Source organism: Rhinoderma darwinii, chromosome 1 (assembly GCF_050947455.1).
Source record: "Rhinoderma darwinii isolate aRhiDar2 chromosome 1, aRhiDar2.hap1, whole genome shotgun sequence".
NCBI classification, from domain to species: domain Eukaryota; kingdom Metazoa; phylum Chordata; class Amphibia; order Anura; family Rhinodermatidae; genus Rhinoderma; species Rhinoderma darwinii.
The window spans coordinates 610,940,247-610,962,929 of NC_134687.1; the positions used below are offsets into that span (position 1 = coordinate 610,940,247).

The following is a 22,683-nucleotide window of genomic DNA, read 5'->3' on the forward strand; positions in this document are numbered from 1 at the left end:
TACAAGTACCAGTGGTGTCCACCATGCCTTGTTTATTGAAATCATCACCCAATGGAGCAATACAACATAGAATTATGTTACTTTCCCTTTAAGATATACAACCAGGGAGGAACACATGGTTTTATCCTTAGGTTTATCCGGATGGTTGGGCCGTTCTCTTTACAAATGACATCTTGCTTTATAGAAGAGTCTAAACAGCTTGTAGACTTCCCAGCAGCAGACAAATACTCTACATTTGTAGAGATTCTGTGGATTAGCGAGTCTTTAAGCTTATCTCAGATTGAAAAGTCTCTTAAATTCCAGCAGTTTGCAGGGTTATTTGCGGACTGTTAACAGAGAACAACAAGCTGCTATTTCTTCTGTGCTGGCACATTCATGTCATGTCAGCATTTTATGACTTTATTATATATTACATGCATTTATCTTATCAGTATACCAAGTATACAAACATGTCTGAGCCATAGGAATATCAACGAGCTTCCAACAGTTTTGAGGAATGGGCTGAAGACATTTAAAGGGATTGTCCACTTTCAGCAAATTATTGTTACTTTTTGTATATCATTTTCACAATCTCTGCTTGTTGTTATTCACTAGGAACATTCATGGTTTACTTCCAGTGAATAAAATTCTGTCCAAGGTCATGTGATGGACACACAGGTGCTGGGGTCGTTAGAAGACACAGCTCTGAGACACATACTGTAACTGTAACGATCCCGGCACCTGTATGTCCATCACATGACCATGGACAGAATATTATCCACTGGAAGTAAACAATGAATGTTCCTACTGAATAACAACAAGCAGAGATCTTGAAAATGTATGAGAAATTAATACAGAAAGTATATTGGAAAATTGTATGACATTTAATTATACAAAAAATAACATTAATGTAAAGGATCTGCCAGGCACAGCTTCTATGTCAACGCCCATAGGTAATCTGTCTGCACCTGCTTCTATGTCTGTGAGACAGACTCCATCTTCCACCACTCAGGATGGCAGGCTTAGGAGTGGGAGAGCCTATCACAGCCTGGCCAGACAGAGCTAACTCCCGCCCTCTGTCTATTTATACCTGCCTTTCCTGTTCCTCCTTGCTTGTGATTCTTCTCGTTTGGTTTCCTGGCCCTGCTGCAGCTTCTGAACTATTTGACCCTGCTTCATACTGACCCTGGCTTACTGACTACTCTCCTGCTCTGCGTTTGGTACCTCGTACACTCCTGGTTTGACTCGGCTCGTTCACCACTCTTGTTGCTCACGGTGTTGCCGTGGGCAACTGCCCCATTTCCCTTAGCTTTTGTACCCTTGTCTGTCGTGCACTTACTAAGCGTAGGGACCGTCGCCCAGTTGTACCCCGTCGCCTAGGGCGGGTCGTTGCAAGTAGGCAGGGACTGAGTGGCGTGTAGATTAGGGCTCACTTGTCTGTTTCCCTACCCCCATCAATACAATTAATTTGCTGCAACTGGAAACTCCCTTTAATTAGACAATAATCAGGGGCATGTAGAGATGGTAGTTACACCTAAACCCTGGTGTCTGAAGGGGCTCAAAGGCCCTTCTACCACATAAAAATACATCAGTACTATGGTAGGTGGGAGTTACTGTTACAGATTTTGCTTAAGGGTACAGGAACTTCGTGTTACGCCTTTGTTGATAATGATAATAATAATTATTAGGTAGTATAAAGAGGTCTATGGCTTTATCCTAGGTTTGAAAATACTGACAATTAATAATAATAATGAACAACCGAAGCCTAATTATTATTTTTTTTTTGAAACTCCAACTTCCCAGATAATGTTGACTACTCACAATGTGTGGATACCAGCAAACTTCTAGGCTTTTCATCCTTTTTCTACTGGGGCTTCAATAACCGGACCATGGTAATGCCTAGCACTCACCATTGGTCAAAGTCCATGACAAAATAAAAATAAGTTTCTGAATTTACCTTTAAAGGGAATCTGTCAGCATTTTGGTGGTCTCCTGATTGGCCACTAGAGTTGTCACTCAGAGCAGAAAGTGGCACGTTTGAACACAGCGCCGAGGGAATCGAACATTGGTTTCCCGGTCATGCAACTTGCATGACCGAGACAAAATATATATGTACAATGCCCTTTACCTCCCCTGTATTACTTTGTCAGCCGTTTTGAGGTTTAAAACTGCTGACAGATTCTCATTAATTTGTCTCTTGAAACCGATATTAGTTAATTATTTGCTAATAATAGAGAATAATGCAGCAAGATAAAGCCCTGAGCAACATATGATTCATCCTGCCAAAACTGCGTCCCAGGCAATGCCTCACCAACCACTTGGGGGCACCTCACCAGTGAGGCCCACCTCACAGTTTGAGAAGGATTGATCTAATCAGATGCTAACATAAGACATGCCCCATTCCCTTTACTTCCACCCTGCTGCAAACTGCAAATCTTACAAGCCCATTCCACCTATAAAGGCTTCCGTCACTCCATCCCTTAGTAAGTCTTTCTCTCAATAGTAGACCTTATTATAGAAGGAAACTTCCTTTCCTTTTTAAGAAAATTTTAATCGAGACCTTGTCTGTACGATGGACATCACTTACAGTGAAACCTGCATGAGACAACCACACAAAATTGCATTGAGGGGTGGTCCTATTAAAGGAGAAGCCAATATACATAGAATATAAGGGAAATTAAATTCTGTTACAGAAAGTCTTCTCTAGGTAAAGTGGTGGACTTTCAGAGGTGGTCTTTTGGAGAGGTTTCAATGTATAACGAACCATCTGTCCCTATATATCTCATAGAAATACCAAAGGTAACTTTGACAGACCACTTACATGGTATGAAGCCATGTTGATGCAAAAACAACCCCCCTCTCAAACTCTTACCTTAAAGAGGCTCTGTCACCACATTATAATTGGCCTATATTGTACATGATATGATCGGCGCTGTAATGTAGATTACAGCAGTGGTTTTTAGTTAGAAAAACAATCATTTTTGATGGAGTTATGACGTATATTAGCTTTATGCTAATGAGTTTCTCAATGGACAACTGGGCCTGTTTTACTATATGGCCAAGTGGGCGTTGTGCAAAGGAGTGTATGACGCTGACCAATCAGTGACCAATCAGCGTCATACACTTCTCCCCATTCATTTACACTACAGATAACGATATAGCTATATCGCTATGTGCAGCCACATAAACACACTATAACATTACTGCAGTGTCCTGACAATGAATATACATTACCTCCAGCCGGGACGTGATGTGTATTCAGAATGCCGAACACTCCTCTGTGATTTACAGCATAGCAGGCGTAGTCTCACGAGATTACGCTGTAAACTGTCATTTACAGCGAGATCTCGCTGTGCTGTGCTGTAGTCTCACAGAGACGCTACAGAAGTGGTCAGAATTCTGAATACACATTACGTCCTGGCTGGAGGTAATGTATATTCATTGTCAGGACACTGCAGTAATGTTATAGTGTGTTTATGTGGCTGCACATAGCGATATAGCTATATCGCTATCTGCTGTGTAAATGAATGGGGAGAAGTGTATGACGCTGATTGGTCACTGATTGGTCAGCGTCATACACTTCTCTCCACAATGCCCACTTGGTCATATAGTAAAACACGCCCAGTTGTCCATTGAGAAACTCATTAGCATAAAGCTAATATAGATCATAACTCCGGCAAAAATTATCGTTTTTCTAAATAACAAACACTGCTGTAATCTACATTACAGCGCCGATTACATCATGTACAATATAGGGCACTTATATTGTGGTGACAGAGACGCTTTAAGTTACAGACAAACCAACAACATAGTACTTCAACAAAATTCTCCTTTTTTAAAAAGTAGAACAATTATTTGTAGGGATCCTTCATCTCCATTAAACTCGACCAAAACTTACAAGCCTCTACCAAATCTTCAAGATGTATCCATTTACCAAAGAACTGGTATAGTTTTATCAAGAATAGCCGGGACACCCATATAAAGGGACTTTAAAGTCCACAGTGTTGGAGATGTATCTCTGCCAACTAGAAATCGTCTTTTCGGTCCATCTTCCTTCAGTAGAAATAAACTAAAATTTGACCAAAATTGGAGGAGAACCCTTAATTGAAAATAATAACACAAAGTTTTTGGACACTTTAAAATCCTGTAGGTATTTTTCCACTTAAACTTACTGTGCCCACTAAACTTGTATCCTACTACATACAGTTACTGACTGTCAAAGTTATTCCCCTCTGCTTCTCCACCCCATTGCCTTAACCCCTTAATGACCAGCCTATTTTAGACGTTAATGACCAAGCTATTTTTTACGTTTTTCCATCGTCGCATTCCAAGAGCTATAACTTTTTTATTTTTGCGTCGACATAGCTGTATAAGGTCTTGTTGGACAAGTTGTATTTTTTAATAGCACCATTTTGAGGTACATATTATTTATTGATTAACTTTTATTAACTTTTTTTGGGGGGGGAATAGAAAAAAATCTGACATTTCGCCACACTTTTTTCCGTCCTAAATCTACGCCGTTTACCGTGTGGTATAAATAACACAATAAGCTTATTCAGCGGGTTGTTACGATTGCAACGATACCAAATTTGTATAGTTTTTGTATGTTTTACTACTTTTACTCAGTAAAAACGCTTTTTTTTCAAAATTATTTGTTTTTGTGTCTCCATATTTGAAGAGCCGTAATGTTTTTATTTTTTCGCCGATGCAGTTGTATGAGGCCTTTTTTTTGCGGGAAGACTTGTAGTTTTTATTGGTACCATTTTGGAGTAGATCCGACTATTTGATCACTTTTTAACCCCTTAAGGACGCAGCCTAGTTTTGGCCTTAAGGCTCAGAGCCCATTTTTCAAATCTGACATATTTCACTTTATGTGGTAATAACGTCGGAATGCTTAAACCTACCCAAGCGATTCTGAGATTGTTTTCTCGTGACACATTGGGCTTCATGTTCGTGGTAAAATTTGGTCGATATATTCAGTGTTTATTGGTGAAAAATTGCAAAATTTAGAGAAAATTTTGAAAAAATTGCATTTTTCAGAATTTAAATGCATCTGCTTGTAAAACAGACGGTTATACCACCCCAAATAGTTACTAGTTCACATTTCCCATATGTCTACTTTAGATTGGCATCGTTTTTTGAACATTCTTTTATTTTTCTTGGACGTTACAAGGCTTAGAACATAAACAGCAATTTCTCATATTTTTAAGAAAATTTCAAAAGCCTTTTTTTTAAGGTACCTCTTGAGTTCTGAAGTGGCTTTGTGGGGCCTATGTATTAGAAACCCTGATAAAACACCCCATTTTAAAAACTAGACCCCTCAAAGTATTCAAAACAGCAGTTAGAAAGTTTTTTAACCCTTCAGGCATTTCACAGGAATTAAAGCAAAGTGGAGGTGAAATTTGCAAATTTCATTTTTCTTGCTGAATTTCAATTTTATTCATTTTTTTTTCTGTAACAAAGAAGGTTTTACCAGAGAAACACTACTATATATGTATTGTCCAGATTCTGCCGTTTTTAGAAATGTCCCACATGTGGCCCTACTGCGCTCGTGGACTAAAAGACAAGCCCTAGAAGCAAAGAAGCACCTAGTGCATTTTGAGTCCTCTTTTTTATTAGAATATATTTTAGGCAGCATGCCAGGTTTGAAGAGGTGTTGAGGTGTCAAAACAGTAGGAATCCCCCAATAGTGACCCCATTTTGTAAACTACACCCCTCAAGGAATTCATTTAGGGTTGTTGTTACCATTTTGACCGCACATTTTTTTCACAGCACGTATTTGAATTGGGCTCTGAAATGAAAAAAATGTCATTTTTTCCAATAAAATGTCATTTGTGATCAAAATTTCTTATTTTCACAGGGAACAAAATACCCCATTTTGTTGCCCAATTTGTCCTTAGTGTGGCAGTACCCCATTTGTGGTGATAAACTGCCGTTTGGGCCCATGGGAGGGCTCAGAAGGAAAGGAGCGCTATATGTTTGTTGGAGTCCAGATTTTGTTGGATTGGTTTTCGGGTGCCATGTCGCATTTGCAGAGCCTCAGAGGTATCAAAGCAATGGAAACCCACCAAAAGTGACCCCATTTTGGAAACTACACCCCTCAAGGAATTCATTTATGGTTGTTGTTAGCATTTTGACCGCACAGTTTTTTCACAGCACCTATTTCAATTGGGCTGTGACATTAAAAAAATGTCATTTTTTCCAATAAGATGTAATTTTTTACCAAAATTTCTTATTTTCACAGGGAACAAAATACTCAATTTTGTTGCCCAATTTCTCCTGAGTGCATCAATACCCCATTTGTGGCAATAAACTGCCGTTTGGGCCCATGGGAGGCCTCAGAAGGGAAGGAGCGCTGTGTGTTCTTTGGAGTACAGATTTTGCTGGTTTGGTTTTCGTGTGCCATGTCGCATTTGCAGAGCCCCAGAGGTATCAAAGCAATGGAAACCCACCAGAAGTGACCCCATTTTGGAAACTACACCCCTCAAGGAATTCATTTATGGGTAATGTGACCATTTAGACCCCATAGTTTCTTCACAGAACTTATTTGAATTGGGCTGGGAATTTAAAAAAAATATATTTTTTCCAATAAGGGCATGACCACACATGGCGGAATTCCTCCGCAACTGTCCGCATCAATGCCGCACCTAATCCGGGTTGCGGATTACGGCTGCGGATCTGCACAAAATGTGCAGAAAATTGATGCGGACTGGCCGCTGCGGACTGCAGGAAAAGTGCTTCCCTTCTCCCTATTCAGTGCAGGATAGAGAGAAGGGACAGCACTTTCCCTAGTGAAAGTAAAAGAAATTCATACTTACCGCCCGTTGTCTTGATGACGCGTCCCTCCTTCGGCATCCAGCCCGACCTCCCTGGATGACGCGCCAGTCCATGTGACCGCTGCAGCCTGTGCTTGGCCTGTGATTGGCTGCAGCCGTCACTTCCACTGAAACGTCATCCTGGGAGGCCGGACTGGAGACAGAAACAGGGAGTTCTCGGTAAGTATGAACTTATATGTTTTTTTACAGATACATGTATATTGGGATCGGTAGTCACTGTCCCGGGTGCAGAAACAGTTACTGCCGATCGCTTAACTCTTTCAGCACCCTGGACAGTGACTATTTACTGACGTCTCCTAGCAACGCTCCCGTCATTACGGGAGCCCCATTGACTTCCTCAGTCTGGCTGTAGACCTAGAAATACATAGGTCCAGCCAGAATGAAGAAATGTCATGTTAAAAAACCAATACGCTCCGCACCACACATAACATGTGCATGACAGCTGCGGACTTCATTGCGGAACTTAGAATCTCCATTGAAGTCAATGGAGAAATTCCGCCATGAGTCCGCAACCAGTCCGCCACTGCTCCGCAACAGACAGAGCATGCTGCGGACACCACATTCCGCTCCGCAGCCTATGCTCCGCAGCGGAATTGTACGCATCGTGTAAACGAACACTGCGAAATTAAAGTGAAAGTCAATGGAGAAACGGCTCCGCTGCGGATTAACGCTGCGGAGTGTCCGCAGCGGAATTTAAGTGAAAATCCGCTATGTGTGAACCCGCCCTAATATGTCATTTTAGCTCAAAAATTCTTATTTTCACAAGAAATAAAATACTCAATTTTGTTGCCCAATTTGTCCTGAGTGCGGCAATACCCCATTTGTGGTGATAATCTGCCGTTTGGGCCCATGGGAGGGCTCAGAAGGAAAGGAGCGCTGTGTGTTCTTTGGAGTACAGATTTTGTTGGATTGGTTTTCGTGTGCCATGTCACATTTGCAGAGCCCCAGAGGTATCAAAGCAACGGAAACCCACCAGAAGTGACCCCATTTTGGAAACGACACCCCTCAAGGAATTCATTTATGGGTAATGTGACCATTTAGACCCCATAGTTTCTTCACAGAACTTATTTGAATTGGTCTGGGAATGAAAACAAAATTATTTTTGTCAAATAATATGTCGTTTTGGCTGAAAATTTCTTATTTTCACAAGAAACAAAATACCCCATTCTGTTGCGCAATTTGTTCTGAGTGCCGCAATACCCCATTTGTTGTGATAAACTGCCGTTTGGGCCCATGGGAGGGCTCAGAAGGAAAGGACCACCATTTGGCCTACTCGGGATTTTCTAGTGCGAAGTCATGTATGCAGAAGCCCCTGAGGTACCAGTACAGTTGAAACCCGCAAGAAGTGACCCCGTTTTAAAAACTACACCCTTAAGGCATTCATCTAGAGGTGTAGTGGCCATTTTGACCGGAGACCTACACCCCATAAACTGTAATGTGGGTTCTCCCGGGTATGGCAATACCCTACATGTGGCTGTTATCAGCTGCCTGGACACACAGCAGGGCCCAGAGGGGAAAGACTAGGGGGGATAAGCTGTGCGGAGTGCATCAGGGTAAGTAAAATTGGGGTAAATTATAAACCAAGGGATGTATGATAAATTTTAAAACACTCATACAGAGCTCTGGTTATTCGGGACACGTGTCACATTGATATATTGTGTCATCCCTTATCGCCCTCTTATAGCAGACTTTGCACCTCTTTTGACTTTTTCCCTTCTTGCCAGTTTGGGGAACTTCCCCTGGAAAGTGTTGCCCTGGTACGATGCGTGTGGGCTCGCTTCCAGAAGTACTGGGTGCCCCCCCTTCTTGGTCCCTAAAGATTAGGTTCTTGATAATCACCTCTTGAAATTCCAGGAAAGTTCCCGTCTGGCCTGCACATCGACGTAGCACGTACGCATTGTACAAAGCCATCTATATGATGTTCCCGGCCAGCTTCTTATACCACACCGCATGGCGCTGTAGGGCTTCAGGGCTTGATCTTACAAGTCCATCACTCCCATGTACCTATTGTAGTCCAGGATGCAGTCTGGTTTGGGGGTGGCCTTTCCTTCATATATCCTAAACCTGTAGGTATACCCTGATGCACTCTCACAGCTTATACATCTTCACGCCATACCTTGCCCTCTTACCCGGCAGGTACTCGCGGAATTGAACCCTCCCTTTAAAATGTACCAGGGACTCATCAATAGAAATACACTTCTCGGGGGTGTATGCTTGGGAAAACCGGGCACTGGAACGGTCTAATAAGGGTCTCCGTTTAGACAAACGGTCAAAACTGGGGTAATCTCGGGGTGGGCACGGCTCATTATCAGTATAATGTAAGAAGCGAAGTATTGCCTCATTTATTTATTTTTTTAGGTTCCAGTTCAGTTCTGAAGTTGCTTTGAGGGGCCCATATATTAGAAACCCCTATCAAATACCCCATTTTAGAAACTAGACCCCTCAAAGTATTCACAACAGCATGTAGAAAGTTTATGAACCCTTTAGGTGTTTCACAAAAATTTAGAGCAAAGTAGAGGTGAAATTTACATTTTTTTTTTGTCAGAAAATCCTCTTTATACCATTTTTTTTATAACACAAAAGGATTTATCAGAGAAACACAACTTAATACGTATTGCCCAGATTCTGCAGTTTAGAGAAATATCCCACATGTGGCCCTTGGGCGGTAATGGACTGAAGCACCGGCCTCCGAAGCAAAGGAGCACCTAGTGGATTTTGAGGCCTCTTTTTTATTAGGCACCATGTCCGGTTTGAAGAGGTCTTGTGGTGCCAAAACATTGGGAACCCCCCAAAAGTGACCCCAATTTGGAAACTAGACCCCTTGAGGAATCCATTGTAGTTTTCTTGGGGTGCATGCGGCTTTTTGATCAGTTTTTATTCTATTTTTAGGTGGCGTGGTGACTAAAAAACAGCAATTCTACTATTGTTTTTTTTTCGTTTTTTTTTACAGCGTTCACCGTGCGCTATAAATGACATATTCACTTTATTCTGCCGGGCGATACGATTACGGCGATACCAGATGTTTATGTTTTTTTTTTATGTCTTATGGCGTTTGCACAATAAAATACGTTTTGTAAACAATCATTCACTTTTTGTGTTACCTTATTCTAAGAGCCAGAACGTTTTTATTTTTCAATCAATAAAGCCGTGCGAGGACTTATTTTTTGCGTAACGAACTGGAGTTTTGATCAGTACCATTTTTAGGTACATGCGACTTTTTGATCTCTTTTTATTCCATTTTTTGGGAGGTGAAGTGACCAAAGAATTGTGATTGTGGTTCGGTTTATTATTATTTTATTTTACGGCGTTCACCGTGCGGGATAAATAATGAAATAATTTTGTAGTTCAGGCCGTTACGGACGCGGCAATACCAATTATGTATAGTTTATTTGTTTGTTTATATATTTTTATTAATAATAAAGGACTGATAAGGGAAAAGGGGGGATTTTTACTTTTATTACTTTTAAATCTTTTATTTTCTAATTTTTACACATCTTTTTTTCACTTTTTTTTCACTTTATTACTTTGTCCCACTAGGGGACATGAGGGCAGGAGGCTCTGATCGCTATTCTAATACACTGCACTACATGCGTAGTGCAGTGTATTAGAACTGTCAGCTACTCACTGACAGCAAGCATAGTGGGTCCTGACGTTGTCAGGACCCACTAGGCTTCCGTCTATGGCATAGCCGGACGCCATTGTTTGGTGTCCGGTTGCCATAGTCACCATCGCCGGCCGCTATCGCGTAGCAGGCCGGCGATGGCAGCTTAACCCCTAAAAAGCCGCGATCTCTATAGAACGCGGCTTTTAAGGGGTTAATCAGCGGGGACACAGCGATCGGTCCCCGCTGTAGGAGCTGTGACAGCTGCTGAACGAGACAGCAGCGTCACAGCTCCTGTATGTGTCGGGAGGACGGCCGAAACGGCCGTTACTCCCGAGACGTACTATTACGGCATGGAGCGCGAACTATACAGCTGCCATGACGTAATAGTACGTCAAGGAGCGGGAAGGGGTTAATCACATTTTTTTAAAGTCAGGATTCACAGAAAACAGCAATTTTTCAGTCGTTTTTTATTTAATTTTTTTACGGCATTCACCGTGCGGGTTAAGTAATATAATAGCTTTATAGGCGGGGTCGTTACGGACGCGGCGATACCAAATATGTGTAACTTTTTTACTTTATTTTGGTTTTTTTAATAGTAAAGCATTTTGTAAGGGGAAAAAGTGGGTTTTTCATTTTTTTTTCACATTTTTTTTAATTAACTTTATTAAACTTTTTTTTTCACTTTTTTACTAGTCCCACTAGGGGACTTCACTCTGCGATGGTCCGATCGCATTTATAATACACTGCAATACTTCTGTATTGCAGTGTATTGTGCCTGTCCGTTTAAAACGGACAGGCATCTGCTAGGTCATGCCTGCGGCATGATCTAGCAGGCATTCATTACTGGCAGACCTGGGGGCCTTTATTAGGCCCGCAGCTGCCATGGGAGACACAGACACTCGGTGATCGTATCGCCGTGTGTCGGTGGGATGAGAGGAGCTCCCTCCGTCTCCGAAACCACTCAGATGTGGCGCTCGCTATTGAGCACCGCATCTGAGGGGTTAAACGGGTGAGATCGATGCTAATATCGATCTCACCCGGCAGAGCAGGGATGCCCCCAGCCCTCAGCTACCTCTGGCAGCTGAGAGCAGGGAGATTTGACAGCTCCCTGCTCTGTTTACTTATTCCGATGCCGCGACGTAAAAAGTCTATGGCATCGGAATAAGGCCCATTAGTGGCCGACGTAAAAAGACTATGGGCCGGTCACTAACGGGTTAATCAGAATAATATACCGCACTCTCCTCTACTTACCCTCTAAATGTTACTCTGTAGACCCCTTTAATGGTCATTAGTCTTAGTGTTATCACGCTTTTCTGTTTGTCATTGGACTGGGTCTGTCTTCTTCTTTCCACAATTCACAATAGGTTATATCTATATTCAACTTCTCAAGAAACAGATATTTGAAAGCGAAAATTTCACTCAGCTTTTTATGAAATAATACAAAAATGACAAAAACGTTTATGAAAAAAAAAATGATCAATTCTTAAATTAAAGCTACAATTTCTCTAAAATGTATCTATTATTAAAATGACTCTTCTCATAGCAGGAGTGATTAGCTAATACAGCAGAGCAATTTGAGTCCTACAGCTTTTCCTGCAGATGCCAATGGCAAAATAGAACTTCCTTTACGGCAGTCTGCATTCTGTGAATGGTGTAAGCAAAGATTCTAATTCTATGCCCATCAGTACATTGCAAAACTACTTCTGCCATTTCCATTCACAGAATACAGCTAAATTAGAAGCTGTATTCTGCTAATTCCCTACTTTTATAGAAAATAGGTTGCAACAAGCAAAGTAGGTGCATTGTTTGCCATTTTAGACAGTTTCTCTAGTAATATCAGCCTACATAGTACCGCCATACAGTGCCAAGAGAATTCTGCCATATACAGCCCACATAATACTACCATATAGTTCCCAAATAAAATGTAGTATCCAATGAATACACAGAGAGAGAGACTTTTTAGGTATAAGACGGATGAATGGGTCCCTCTGAACCCTTACTCCTTTGGTAGCTATATTTTTTGCATTGGTTTATTTTTTTTTTAGTTTTTTCTCCCACTTACAAAATACAGTATTATATCATGCAGGTTCTAATCTTAAACTAGCCTGAAATTTGAAAGCATACAACATTCTCACACACAAAAAAAAGGAGGCATCGAGTAGTTTATAAAAACGGCACATTTATTGCTACATAACGGTTATGTACATGGCTGCATTGAATAACTACTGTTGAGAGACAGGTAATGGCCTACACTAAGCTGTCCATTTTTCTCAAAGAAACTCCAGCACACAACCTGTTTGGACACTTCTACAAATCAGAACCACACCAAAAACATAATAAAGTCGAGGCACTCAGCCACACATTGAGAACAAGGTGTAACTGTTTTTATTTTTGTTTATTTTTGTTTGTTTGTTTGCCTTTTTCCATTTTTTTTTGTCATTTTTTTCTCATGTATTTATTCAGTCGCAAACAAAATGTCCCTTTTGCGACCAATTAAAAAAAAAAAAAGTATAAGTACGTATATAAAACAAAAAAGGAACAACCATACATTTTAATCTTTGCAACACAAGAAAAAGAACAATGTATAAATAGTAAAATAAAAGTAACATTTTGAGTTATTGATTCCAAAATATATAGCGCGATATTCCGAATCAGACAATTCTAAATAATTTTTTTAATTCTGGATTGTTCATGGTAAAAAAAACAAAAAAAGGAAAAAGTTATCTTCAACGGAATCCAAATATATTTTTCTTTTTTTTATTCTTTTATTTTATGCTTTAGGGAATACTACAGTCTATTTGTATAGCAAAAAGAGAACTAGACAAAAGAAACTTTATAATAAAAGCCAGGCACTGATACATGGTGAATTTCAGCTTTTTTTTTTTCCTTATCTTTTCTTAATTGCATTACAAGTAACATTAAAAAAAGGCCACAGTTCATAAATTGTCACCATTACATATGTCTAGAATACTTGAAATTAATATTAGCAGCCCAGTACCCCCCAAAAATGCATCAATTTCAAGTCCTTCATGGCAAAGAATGAGGGGTGCACAAAGGCTGGGTACCTCAATATGAATGGTATTTAACTTTGAAATTTATTGTTCCAGTTTTCATTTGTGCTTCTTTGTTCTGATGCTTTCCTGCGTTCCTCTAGGGCGGTACCACTTATAATATTCTACTTGCCTTATATGGAAAATGAAACATTTTTGCACCTCCAAGATTCCGTTCCACTCCCCCTCTCCAAAGAAGAAAAAAGGACGTGAAATTGGAAGACTGAACTAGAACAAGTTGCATTGCTGGTTGAGTTAACAGTTGTGTACATATTCCTGTTCTTTGCACCTGCATGAAGGACAGTTGCAAAGAATTCCCTTCCATAAGACGGAATGTGTGTTGGGTGAAACATATCCTGACTTCAATGTGGAGGTGGATTGTATGGTAAGCTTGTTAAAAAAAAAAAAGCGGGTCATATGTACAATGGGGTGAGGGGGCAGTTTTATATATATATATATATATATATATATATATATATATATATATATATATATATATGTATATATATATATATATATATATATATATATATATATATATATATATATATATGTATATATTTATTTTAGTGTAACATTCTCAAGTGTAGGGGTTCTCAAACTTTTTTCCCCCTTTATCTTAACTACAAATCCTTATGCCTTACCAGGGGTAATTAGAGTGCCCATTACGTCCCTTCAAAGGTACATGATGACGCCATGTTTTACAATTTTATAACAACTGCCATAAATCTCTGTATTCCATAAAAACTGCTAGAAACAAATCCCATTACTAAGGGTTGTAGCTATAGGGGGTGCAGAGATGGAAGTAGCACCCAGTCCTGGTGCCTAAGGGGGCCCAATGGCCTCTCTGCCCTATAAGAATACACCAGTATTGTAAATGGCACATGGTAGGTGAGGGCACTGTTTCCGGTTTTGATTGTGGCCCAAAAGCTTCAAGTTATGCCTCTGATATCATGGAAGCATGATGGTGTAATACATTTACAGGATGCTTACTTGTATAGTAATGAAGCTACCGGTCAAGAAACTGAAGATTTCTTCCACTATGCGTAGGCTTGATGAATAAGTGAATTTTAGGAATTTTTTTGATGTATTCTGTATATAAGAATGATATCCTTATAGATATTAACATTTTGTCTAGAAGGTCTTAAATTTGTTTCTTTATGTAAATCCAATGTAAGGCTATTAGGGTATGCCAATATTTTATTTTTTTTAAGGGTTTTTAAGTGAGGCTTGACCCCAAATACATTTGCAATTATGTCATTGACTAAACAGAAAAAACAGTCACGCAATATTTCAAGGTTGGAAAAAGAAGCGTTCACATAGACTTTGAGTTAAAAATAGAAGCACCACTTTATGTTGTCAAATAGGTTTACATAATTGTTCATGTATATACTTGCTCTATTATTACATAGTACTCATGCCCACATTGCTATTATTTTGCATTTATTATTCCTTCTCCTTTTCAATTACAGGTACTTTCATTTGAAATTTCAAAAATTTCGAAATTGACACTGAAAAAGCACCAAAAGGGTTGTAATATTCTACAATAATCTGTGTAGATTTTTTTTCTTCAACCCATATTTACTTTGTAATTGGACAAGGTATAACCTGTGAAAACGGAAAATTGGAAAAAAATATTTCATAATACAATGTACAACATTTTTTATTTTTTTTGCTAAATGTAATAACACCATGGGCAAGGAGGAAATGGCTGATACCAGGTCCGGGCCATATATATATATACATATATATATATATATATATATATATATATATATATATATATATATATATAAACCATTGCTTTCTCAATAATATCATGTACAACCAACTCTAATCCACCTCCACATTTACAAAAAAAATGTATAAACCAATGACGGCATCTCATTTTTCCCACATTTAACATATTTACAGATTTTCATCATACATATGAAAGATATGAAATGATTACAGGGCAACTGTCAGTTTTGTCCATGAATGTTCTTGGAAACGAACACAAAAAAATTAATATTTTGTAGCGTATTTTGAAGGTTCAATTTAAAATTGTTTTTGTCAACTACACAGATTAAAAAAAAAAAATATTCCAATACAACATATTAAAACACATAATAACAAGTCTACATGTAAAAATATAAATTTTACATACACGATTTCAAAATAATGATACGTTTTGTCATTTGTTGCATAAAATTTACAAATGCGGTTGTTGTCTCTGAATGTATATAGCTGGAGAACAGATGGACGTTTAGACCGGGTTATGGCATTGTCACAGGGCTAAATGGTGATAATCCTACTTAAAATAAGGGATAGAGTTTAATACATGCCAAGTTTGTGTGGCTGGAAAAAAAATGGGACAAAAATAGCGAACAAATGTCTAGTGATAAGGACAGTATGTAAACTATACGGCATCCCAAAAAATCTGTAGTGGTAGCCAGGTCGGAACATGCCAATATCTGTCGGCAAGGAAAGTGACGCCAAGCTGTTGAAAAAACAAAAAAACAAAAACATATCGCATTCGTACTGGCCCACGAAATCCTCAACAAAAGCTAGATGATGCCCGCGTACTCATAAGGTACGCCCTTCCGGCTATGACGCCTTCCACGTTGACAAGGTCGGCAATGTTATTTTACAAATTGGAAAAAATGGCAGCAAGTGGTCATCAAGAACGCGTATCCTTGTAGACACCTATAAAATATTCCGACCACGTCAGAAAAAAAAAATTGTGTTGCATACCGCTTCAGCTACATATGTAGTTAACACTTGTAATTGGTTAGCTATATCACAGCCACTTAATTTTTTTATTTTTTTTTAATATTTTTTTTATTATTTCCTTAATGATGATACAAACATTGGAAGGCACAGTGGTAACATTTTGTAGCATTCTAACCTTGTACCTATGAAAAATCCCAGAATAGACTCAAATGTGCAGCTTGGCAAAACTCAAGATGCCATTTTGAATTTTTTTTATTTTTTTTTCGCTGCCTGCACTATGTACATGGTGTGTCTTAAGACCTGCTTTCCCATAGACTGGAATAACAACTCTGTTAAATGACTGAGAAGCAACTATAGGCTCAGCGTATTATCCTGCATCACCTCCCCACAGAGTTCACATGACAAGTCACAAGAACAAAACGAAGAAAAAACAAAAAAGGGACAGAGAAGACGCACAAAAAAGTCAAACTATTTACAGTAAAGTCTCTTTTTTTAAAAAAGTTATTCATCATTATTATTTATACAGGAGCAAAAACAAATTTTTTTTAAACAAATGAACCAAAGTTTACCATATGCACTACATTGTAATATATATTTATATATATATTTATATATTTGTCATAGGTCTATTAGATCCATCTGTTCCTCCTACCCTAAGGAATGGCTAATATCATCACTTCATTTTTTATTTTATTTTTTAATCGGACACTTGCTGGTTTTGTAAATATCTGGGCACCAAAGCCCCTCCCCTCCAATTTTTTTTCTCCAGAAAATATAAACGGTAGCGGAATTCGACGCCAACAAAAACTGTCTCTTTTTTTTTTTGTGTTTTGTTTTTGTCCCCCCCGAAGTACACTTTTTTATTATTGCAAGTATACAATTTTAAATTAAATATTTTTTTTCAGACTTACAAATTCATTATATTTTTTTTTTTCTTTTTCAAAAGTTTAGGCACAAATGCATTGATCCACGGCGTGGAGTAGATTGCCATTCACTGTCTCGGCTGTGTCGCTGTAGCCCGGAACATACTGCTCAGAACATTCTGCGTGATATGTTGAGAGTCCTCCTTCGAGATGCGCTCTTCTAGCGTAGGGAATGCTGAAACCTCTTGCGTCTGTAATGCATATATCTACTCAGACTTGTCTTATTTTTATTTTACAAAAAAGGTCAGGGGAGAAATGTTTATGTGGGTTTAAGATAATACAGCTGTTAAGGAAGTGGCTTCTTGCCTAAATGAAGAAATGCAAAAAAAATCTTGGACCTGAAATGACAGCAAACAGGAAAAGCGAGCATTAAAAAGGAGGCATTTACTCCACAAAGATTTTTTTTTTTTTTAAATGACTGCAAATTATTGTTTTTAGGTCCAAAATTCTGCACTGATTAATTTCTCAATATATCTTTATAACATTCAGAGCTCATTTTTTCTGATACAGAGCAGCAAACCTTCTATCTAGACAGAGATTTAAAACATAACATGGTGTCCTTCTGCAGCCGCCACTAGAGGGAGCTAAAGAGCTAACTGTATACTGTTTTTCATTGAGTTCAGTGTATGGCAGTATGCAGTTAGCTCTCATGCTTGGGGGTACAAGTCTTTGTAAGGTCCCGAGAACATTACATTCAGGAGATCTGCTCTTCTGTCCAACTTTTTTGGTAAACAGGAGGATCGGTTATCGGCACATAAACGTTCCCTAAGGAAATGAGAGGGGAATGTTTCTCCTCTCCCTCGTGCCAAGTTTCCATCCTCCAGACGAGAGCGCAAATCTCCTAAAGGTGATGTGCAAGGGTCCTTACTCTTATTTCTTATGAAGGCATCCCCAGTCCATATTCCTTATTGGGGCATAGGGACATCATAGTGGGTAGCCCCTACTCAAAGCCCCCTCTATGAGCCAGAATGGAGGGCCATTCATCAGAAATGTGGTCATGTAATACTACCTCCCCAGCAGTGTCTGGCTGGTTGAGGCTTCCACCTCCAAAATCAGTGGGAGGAGATGGGGGGGGGGGTGTTTGAGAGTCGGCTCCCATATGAAAGAGGTTGCTTGTGATGAGACAACCCCTTTAATAAAAAGAATAATCATTTTGTTCTAAATTTAAAAAAATTATTTAAACTTGCCTTTTTACATCTGTCCCAAATGATTTGATGCATCCCCCATTCCACCATGGGGTCCTGAAAGAGACAAAGGTGAAGGGTCCGAGGAGACTTTCTCTTCTTCCCTTCTCTTTAGACATGCTGCTTTAGGATTTAGGTTTCTTTCTGCAAAAAAAAATGTAAAAAAAAAGATAAAAAGTTATCAAGAATTCACATTCACAGATTTGTTGCAGAATTTTAGATTCCAAACCGAAAATCTGTGACAATTTACAATATAATACATGTGGATTGGGGTTTCAAAACCTCTTCCCACATCCGCAATGCTTAGGCCTCATTCACACGACAGGGTCCTAGTGTCGGCCGGGAAAATCGGCCGTTTGCATCCAGTTTGCATCCGTTCCGATTCCGTTCCGGGCCGTGTTGTCGTTTTTACCGGCCGATTTGAACCCGATTTGCATCCATTTTTTTCCCTATCCGTTTTAAAATCGGATGAATTTCATTTAAATTTGTTGCCACACAAAGCTCTCTGTAGATAATGCCACACAGCCCCCTGTAGGTAATGCCACCCAGTCCCCTGTAGGTAATGCCACCCAGCCCCCTGTAGGTAATGCCACCCTGCCACCTATAGGTAATGCCACCCTGCCCCCTATAGGTAATGCCACCCTGCCCCCTGTAGGTAATGCCCCCCTGCCCCTTGTAGGTAATGCCACCCTGCCCCTTGTAGGTAATGCCACCCAGCTCCCTGTTGGTAATGCCACCCTGCCCCTTGTAGGTAATGCCAACCTGCCCCCTGTAGGTAATGCCACCCAGCCCCCTGAAGGTGATGCCACCAAGTCCCCTGTAGGGGTTGCCACCAAGTCCCCTGTAGGTGATGCCACACAGTCCCCTGTAGGTTGCACCCATCCCCACCCCCACATTCCAGGAGAAGTCACTGACTTCAATGTCCATATATGGACAGTGTAGTCACTGACTTCTCCTGGAGAGGAATTCCCTGCCACAGGTGGGGAATTCCGCTTCAGAAGTGAGTGACGTCACTGTGTCCATATATGGACAGTGTAGTCACTCACTTCTCCTGTAGCGGAATCCCCGGCCATAGCGTCGGGGATTCCGCTGCTGAAGTGAGTGACATCGCTGTGTCCATATATGGACAGTGTAGTCACTCACTTCTCCTGTAGCGGAATCCCCGGCCATAGCGTCGGGGATTCCGCTGCAGAAGTGAGTGACATCGCTGTGTCCATATATGGACAGTGTAGTCACTCACTTCTCCTGTATCGGAATCCCCGGCCATAGCGTCGGGGATTACGCTGTAGAAGTGAGTGACATCGCTGTGTCCATATATGGACAGTGTAGTCACTCACTTCTCCTGTAGCGAAATCCCCGGACATAGCGTCGGGGATTCCGCTGCAGAAGTGAGTGACATCGCTGTGTCCATATATGGACAGTGTAGTCACTCACTTCTCCTGTAGCAGAATCCCCGGCCATAGCGTCGGGGATTCTGCTGCAGAAGTGAGTGAGATCGCTGTGTCCATATATGGACAGTGCAGTCACGCACTTCTCCTGTAATGGAATCCCCGGCCATAGAGTCGGGGATTCCGCTGCAGAAGTGAGTGACATCGCTGTGTCCATATATGGACAGTGTAGTCACGCACTTCTCCTGTAGCGGAATCCCCGGCCATAGAGTCGGGGATTCCGCTGCAGAAGTGAGTGACATCGCTGTGTCCATATATGGACAGTGTAGTCACGCATTTCTCCTGTAGCGGAATCCCCGGCCATAGAGTCAGGGATTCCGCTGCAGAAGTGAGTGACATCGTTGTGTCCATATATGGACAGTGTAGTCACGCACTTCTCCTATAGCGGAATCCCCAGCCATAGAGTCGGGGATTCCGCTGCAGAAGTGAGTGACATCGCTGTGTCCATATATGGACAGTGTAGTCACTCACTTCTCCTGTAGCGAAATCCCCGGACATAGCGTCGGGGATTCCGCTGCAGAAGTGAGTGACATCGCTGTGTCCATATATGGACAGTGTAGTCACGCACTTCTCCTGTAGCGGAATCCCCGGCCATAGAGTCGGGGATTCCGCTGCAGAAGTGAGTGACATCGTTGTGTCCATATATGGACAGTGTAGTCACGCACTTCTCCTATAGCGGAATCCCCAGCCATAGAGTCGGGGATTCCGCTGCAGAAGTGAGTGACATCGCTGTGTCCATATATGGACAGTGTAGTCACACACTTCTCCTGTAGCGGAATCCCCAATCCCCGGCCGGGGATTGGGGATTCTGACTCCTACAGGGAGCAATAAAAGACCCTCCTCCTCCTCACATGCACTCTGCGCTGTGAGGAGGAGAGAGTGCGCGAGCGACAGTAGACCCGGCCATCACTCGGGACACATTCCGGTGATGACCGTGTATTACCCGGCCCCATAGACCTCTATGGGAGCCGGGCGGCCGGGTACCTGGCCGAAAATAGGGCATGTCCCATTTTTTGACGGCCGGTTTTCCCGGCCCGTCAAAAAAATCGGTCGTGTGAATAGCCCCATTAGGGGTCTATTGTTTCTAATGCAGCCGGGTGACAGCCGATTTATGAACGGCCGGCACCCGGCCGGGAAACCCTGTCGTGTGAATTCCGCCTTAGGGTTAAATCTGCGGCAAATGCGGATTTTGCTGAAAATTCTTTGCACATTTGCTATGGTTTTGCTGCAGAAAAAGTCCTCTAGGTGTGGATTTACTGCACGGGAGGATGTGGAAACGGGGCCACTTTGGAAAAAGTAAGTATATTACAAATGTATTTACATTTATAAATTACAAGCATTGACACAGTCATATTATCTCAGACAACCTCTTTAAAAACTAACAAAACTAGGGGAAGTTTACGTGCTTATTGCATATAGACTCATCATAGTGTTCAATAGGAGTTTTATACAGTAATCACCCCCTAGTGGTGGCTGCAGGCAGCTAGAATTGTATCATTTATATTTTTCTAGTATTATACACATGGTCAGAACAGATTTTTGGATATAAAAAGGAAATGATGTTTGACAGGCCACCTATCCATGAGCAGTCTATACACCACAGTCTGTGTCCTAATGATGAATCTGGAAGGAAACTGTTAGTTACCAGAAATTTCACCAGACAATGGGGCAATATATTAGGTACATTACAGACAATTAAAGCCTTACATTTAAAATAAAATATACATTTTTAATACCATGTTGTTTTTAGCATTCTACATACTGTGCTGTTTCATTTTGTAATATATCTTTATAAGTGTCAGAATTCTATTTTTTTGATACAGAGCTACAAATCCCCTCCAGGAAATAGCAATTCTGGAGCATCTTTCCTTAGAACTGTATGTTGTGATGTTCCTCTGTTATTCCTCCTAGAAATGTATGAATAAATTAACAACTGGGTGTTACCAGTTGGGGGTGTGTCCCTACACAAACTGACAATGTCCAATCAAAGCTGACAGAGTCAGACTGATATGTTACAAGGAGCTATGATCAGTAATGTATGAGGACGAGCAATGGTTACTACGATCGCTCGTCCCGATACATTTCTATCATGTCGGCAGCACGTCTCCCTGTTTACATAGAGGGATGAGCTGCCGACAACGAGCAGTCATATGAAGATGATCTGTATGTACTCAACCCACCAGAGGTGTAGCTAGCAGGGTGTTAGGGGGGCGGTGGCGCCGGGCCTACTGATATGGTGGGGCCCAGGGTCATCTTCCCAGCGGTGACACATTGCAGTTTCAACTGTATCTGCGTTTTCAGGACGCAGATACAGTTGAATCTAATGCTGGAGAACGGAGCTGTCAGCTCCCTGCTCCAGCATTCACTGTGTACCACTGGCCGTGAGCAGCTCAGTGCAGACAGGTGTGATGCAGTGACGTTATCGCGCTCATCTGTGCTGAACCACACACTGCACAGACTTGAGTGGGGGCCTCTATAGGGGCATTGTATGATGTGTGGGCCATTATGGGGGCATAACAGCGTAACAGTTAAGTAAACAACGTAGCTCGCTACGCTACTCTGTTTTCGTAGCATCATTCACTTCTATGGATGTTTACAGATACAGAGTAGCACAGAAAACATCGCTGTTTAGGTAAGCCTCATCTCCTCTGCAGTTGTAAACATGCGTTGGGGAAGCCCACAGATGTGTTCCGCCCCACCCCTGTGCTTAGCCCCTAGCTACGCCTATGCTACCCATATAAACAGTGACTGCCAGTGGCATAAATAGATATGGATGGATGGATGGATGGATAGATAGATAGATAGATAGATAGATAGATAGATAGATAGATAGATAGATAGATAGATAGATAGATAGATAGATAGATAGATAGATAGATAGATAGATAGATAGATAGATAGATAGATATGGGAAAGATAGATAGATAGATAGATAGATAGATAGATA

The 22,683-nt window shown here is 40.8% G+C and overlaps 1 protein-coding gene across 8 annotated transcripts in view; it reads right to left on the minus strand.

Annotated features, from left to right (window-relative positions):
* Positions 1–14,794: 14,794 nt before the first annotated feature.
* Positions 14,795–22,683, minus strand: part of TCF4 (transcription factor 4) — a 406,052-nt gene continuing 398,163 nt past the window's right edge. For all 8 annotated transcript variants that reach the window (XM_075841364.1, XM_075841349.1, XM_075841341.1 and 5 more), the window contains 2 exons: positions 18,292–18,432; positions 14,795–17,442 (listed from right to left, as the gene is read on the minus strand). In XM_075841364.1, the coding sequence (XP_075697479.1) occupies positions 18,296–18,432 (137 nt within the window). In that variant the 3' untranslated portion in view covers positions 14,795–17,442; positions 18,292–18,295. The remainder of the gene's footprint in view (positions 17,443–18,291; positions 18,433–22,683) is intronic.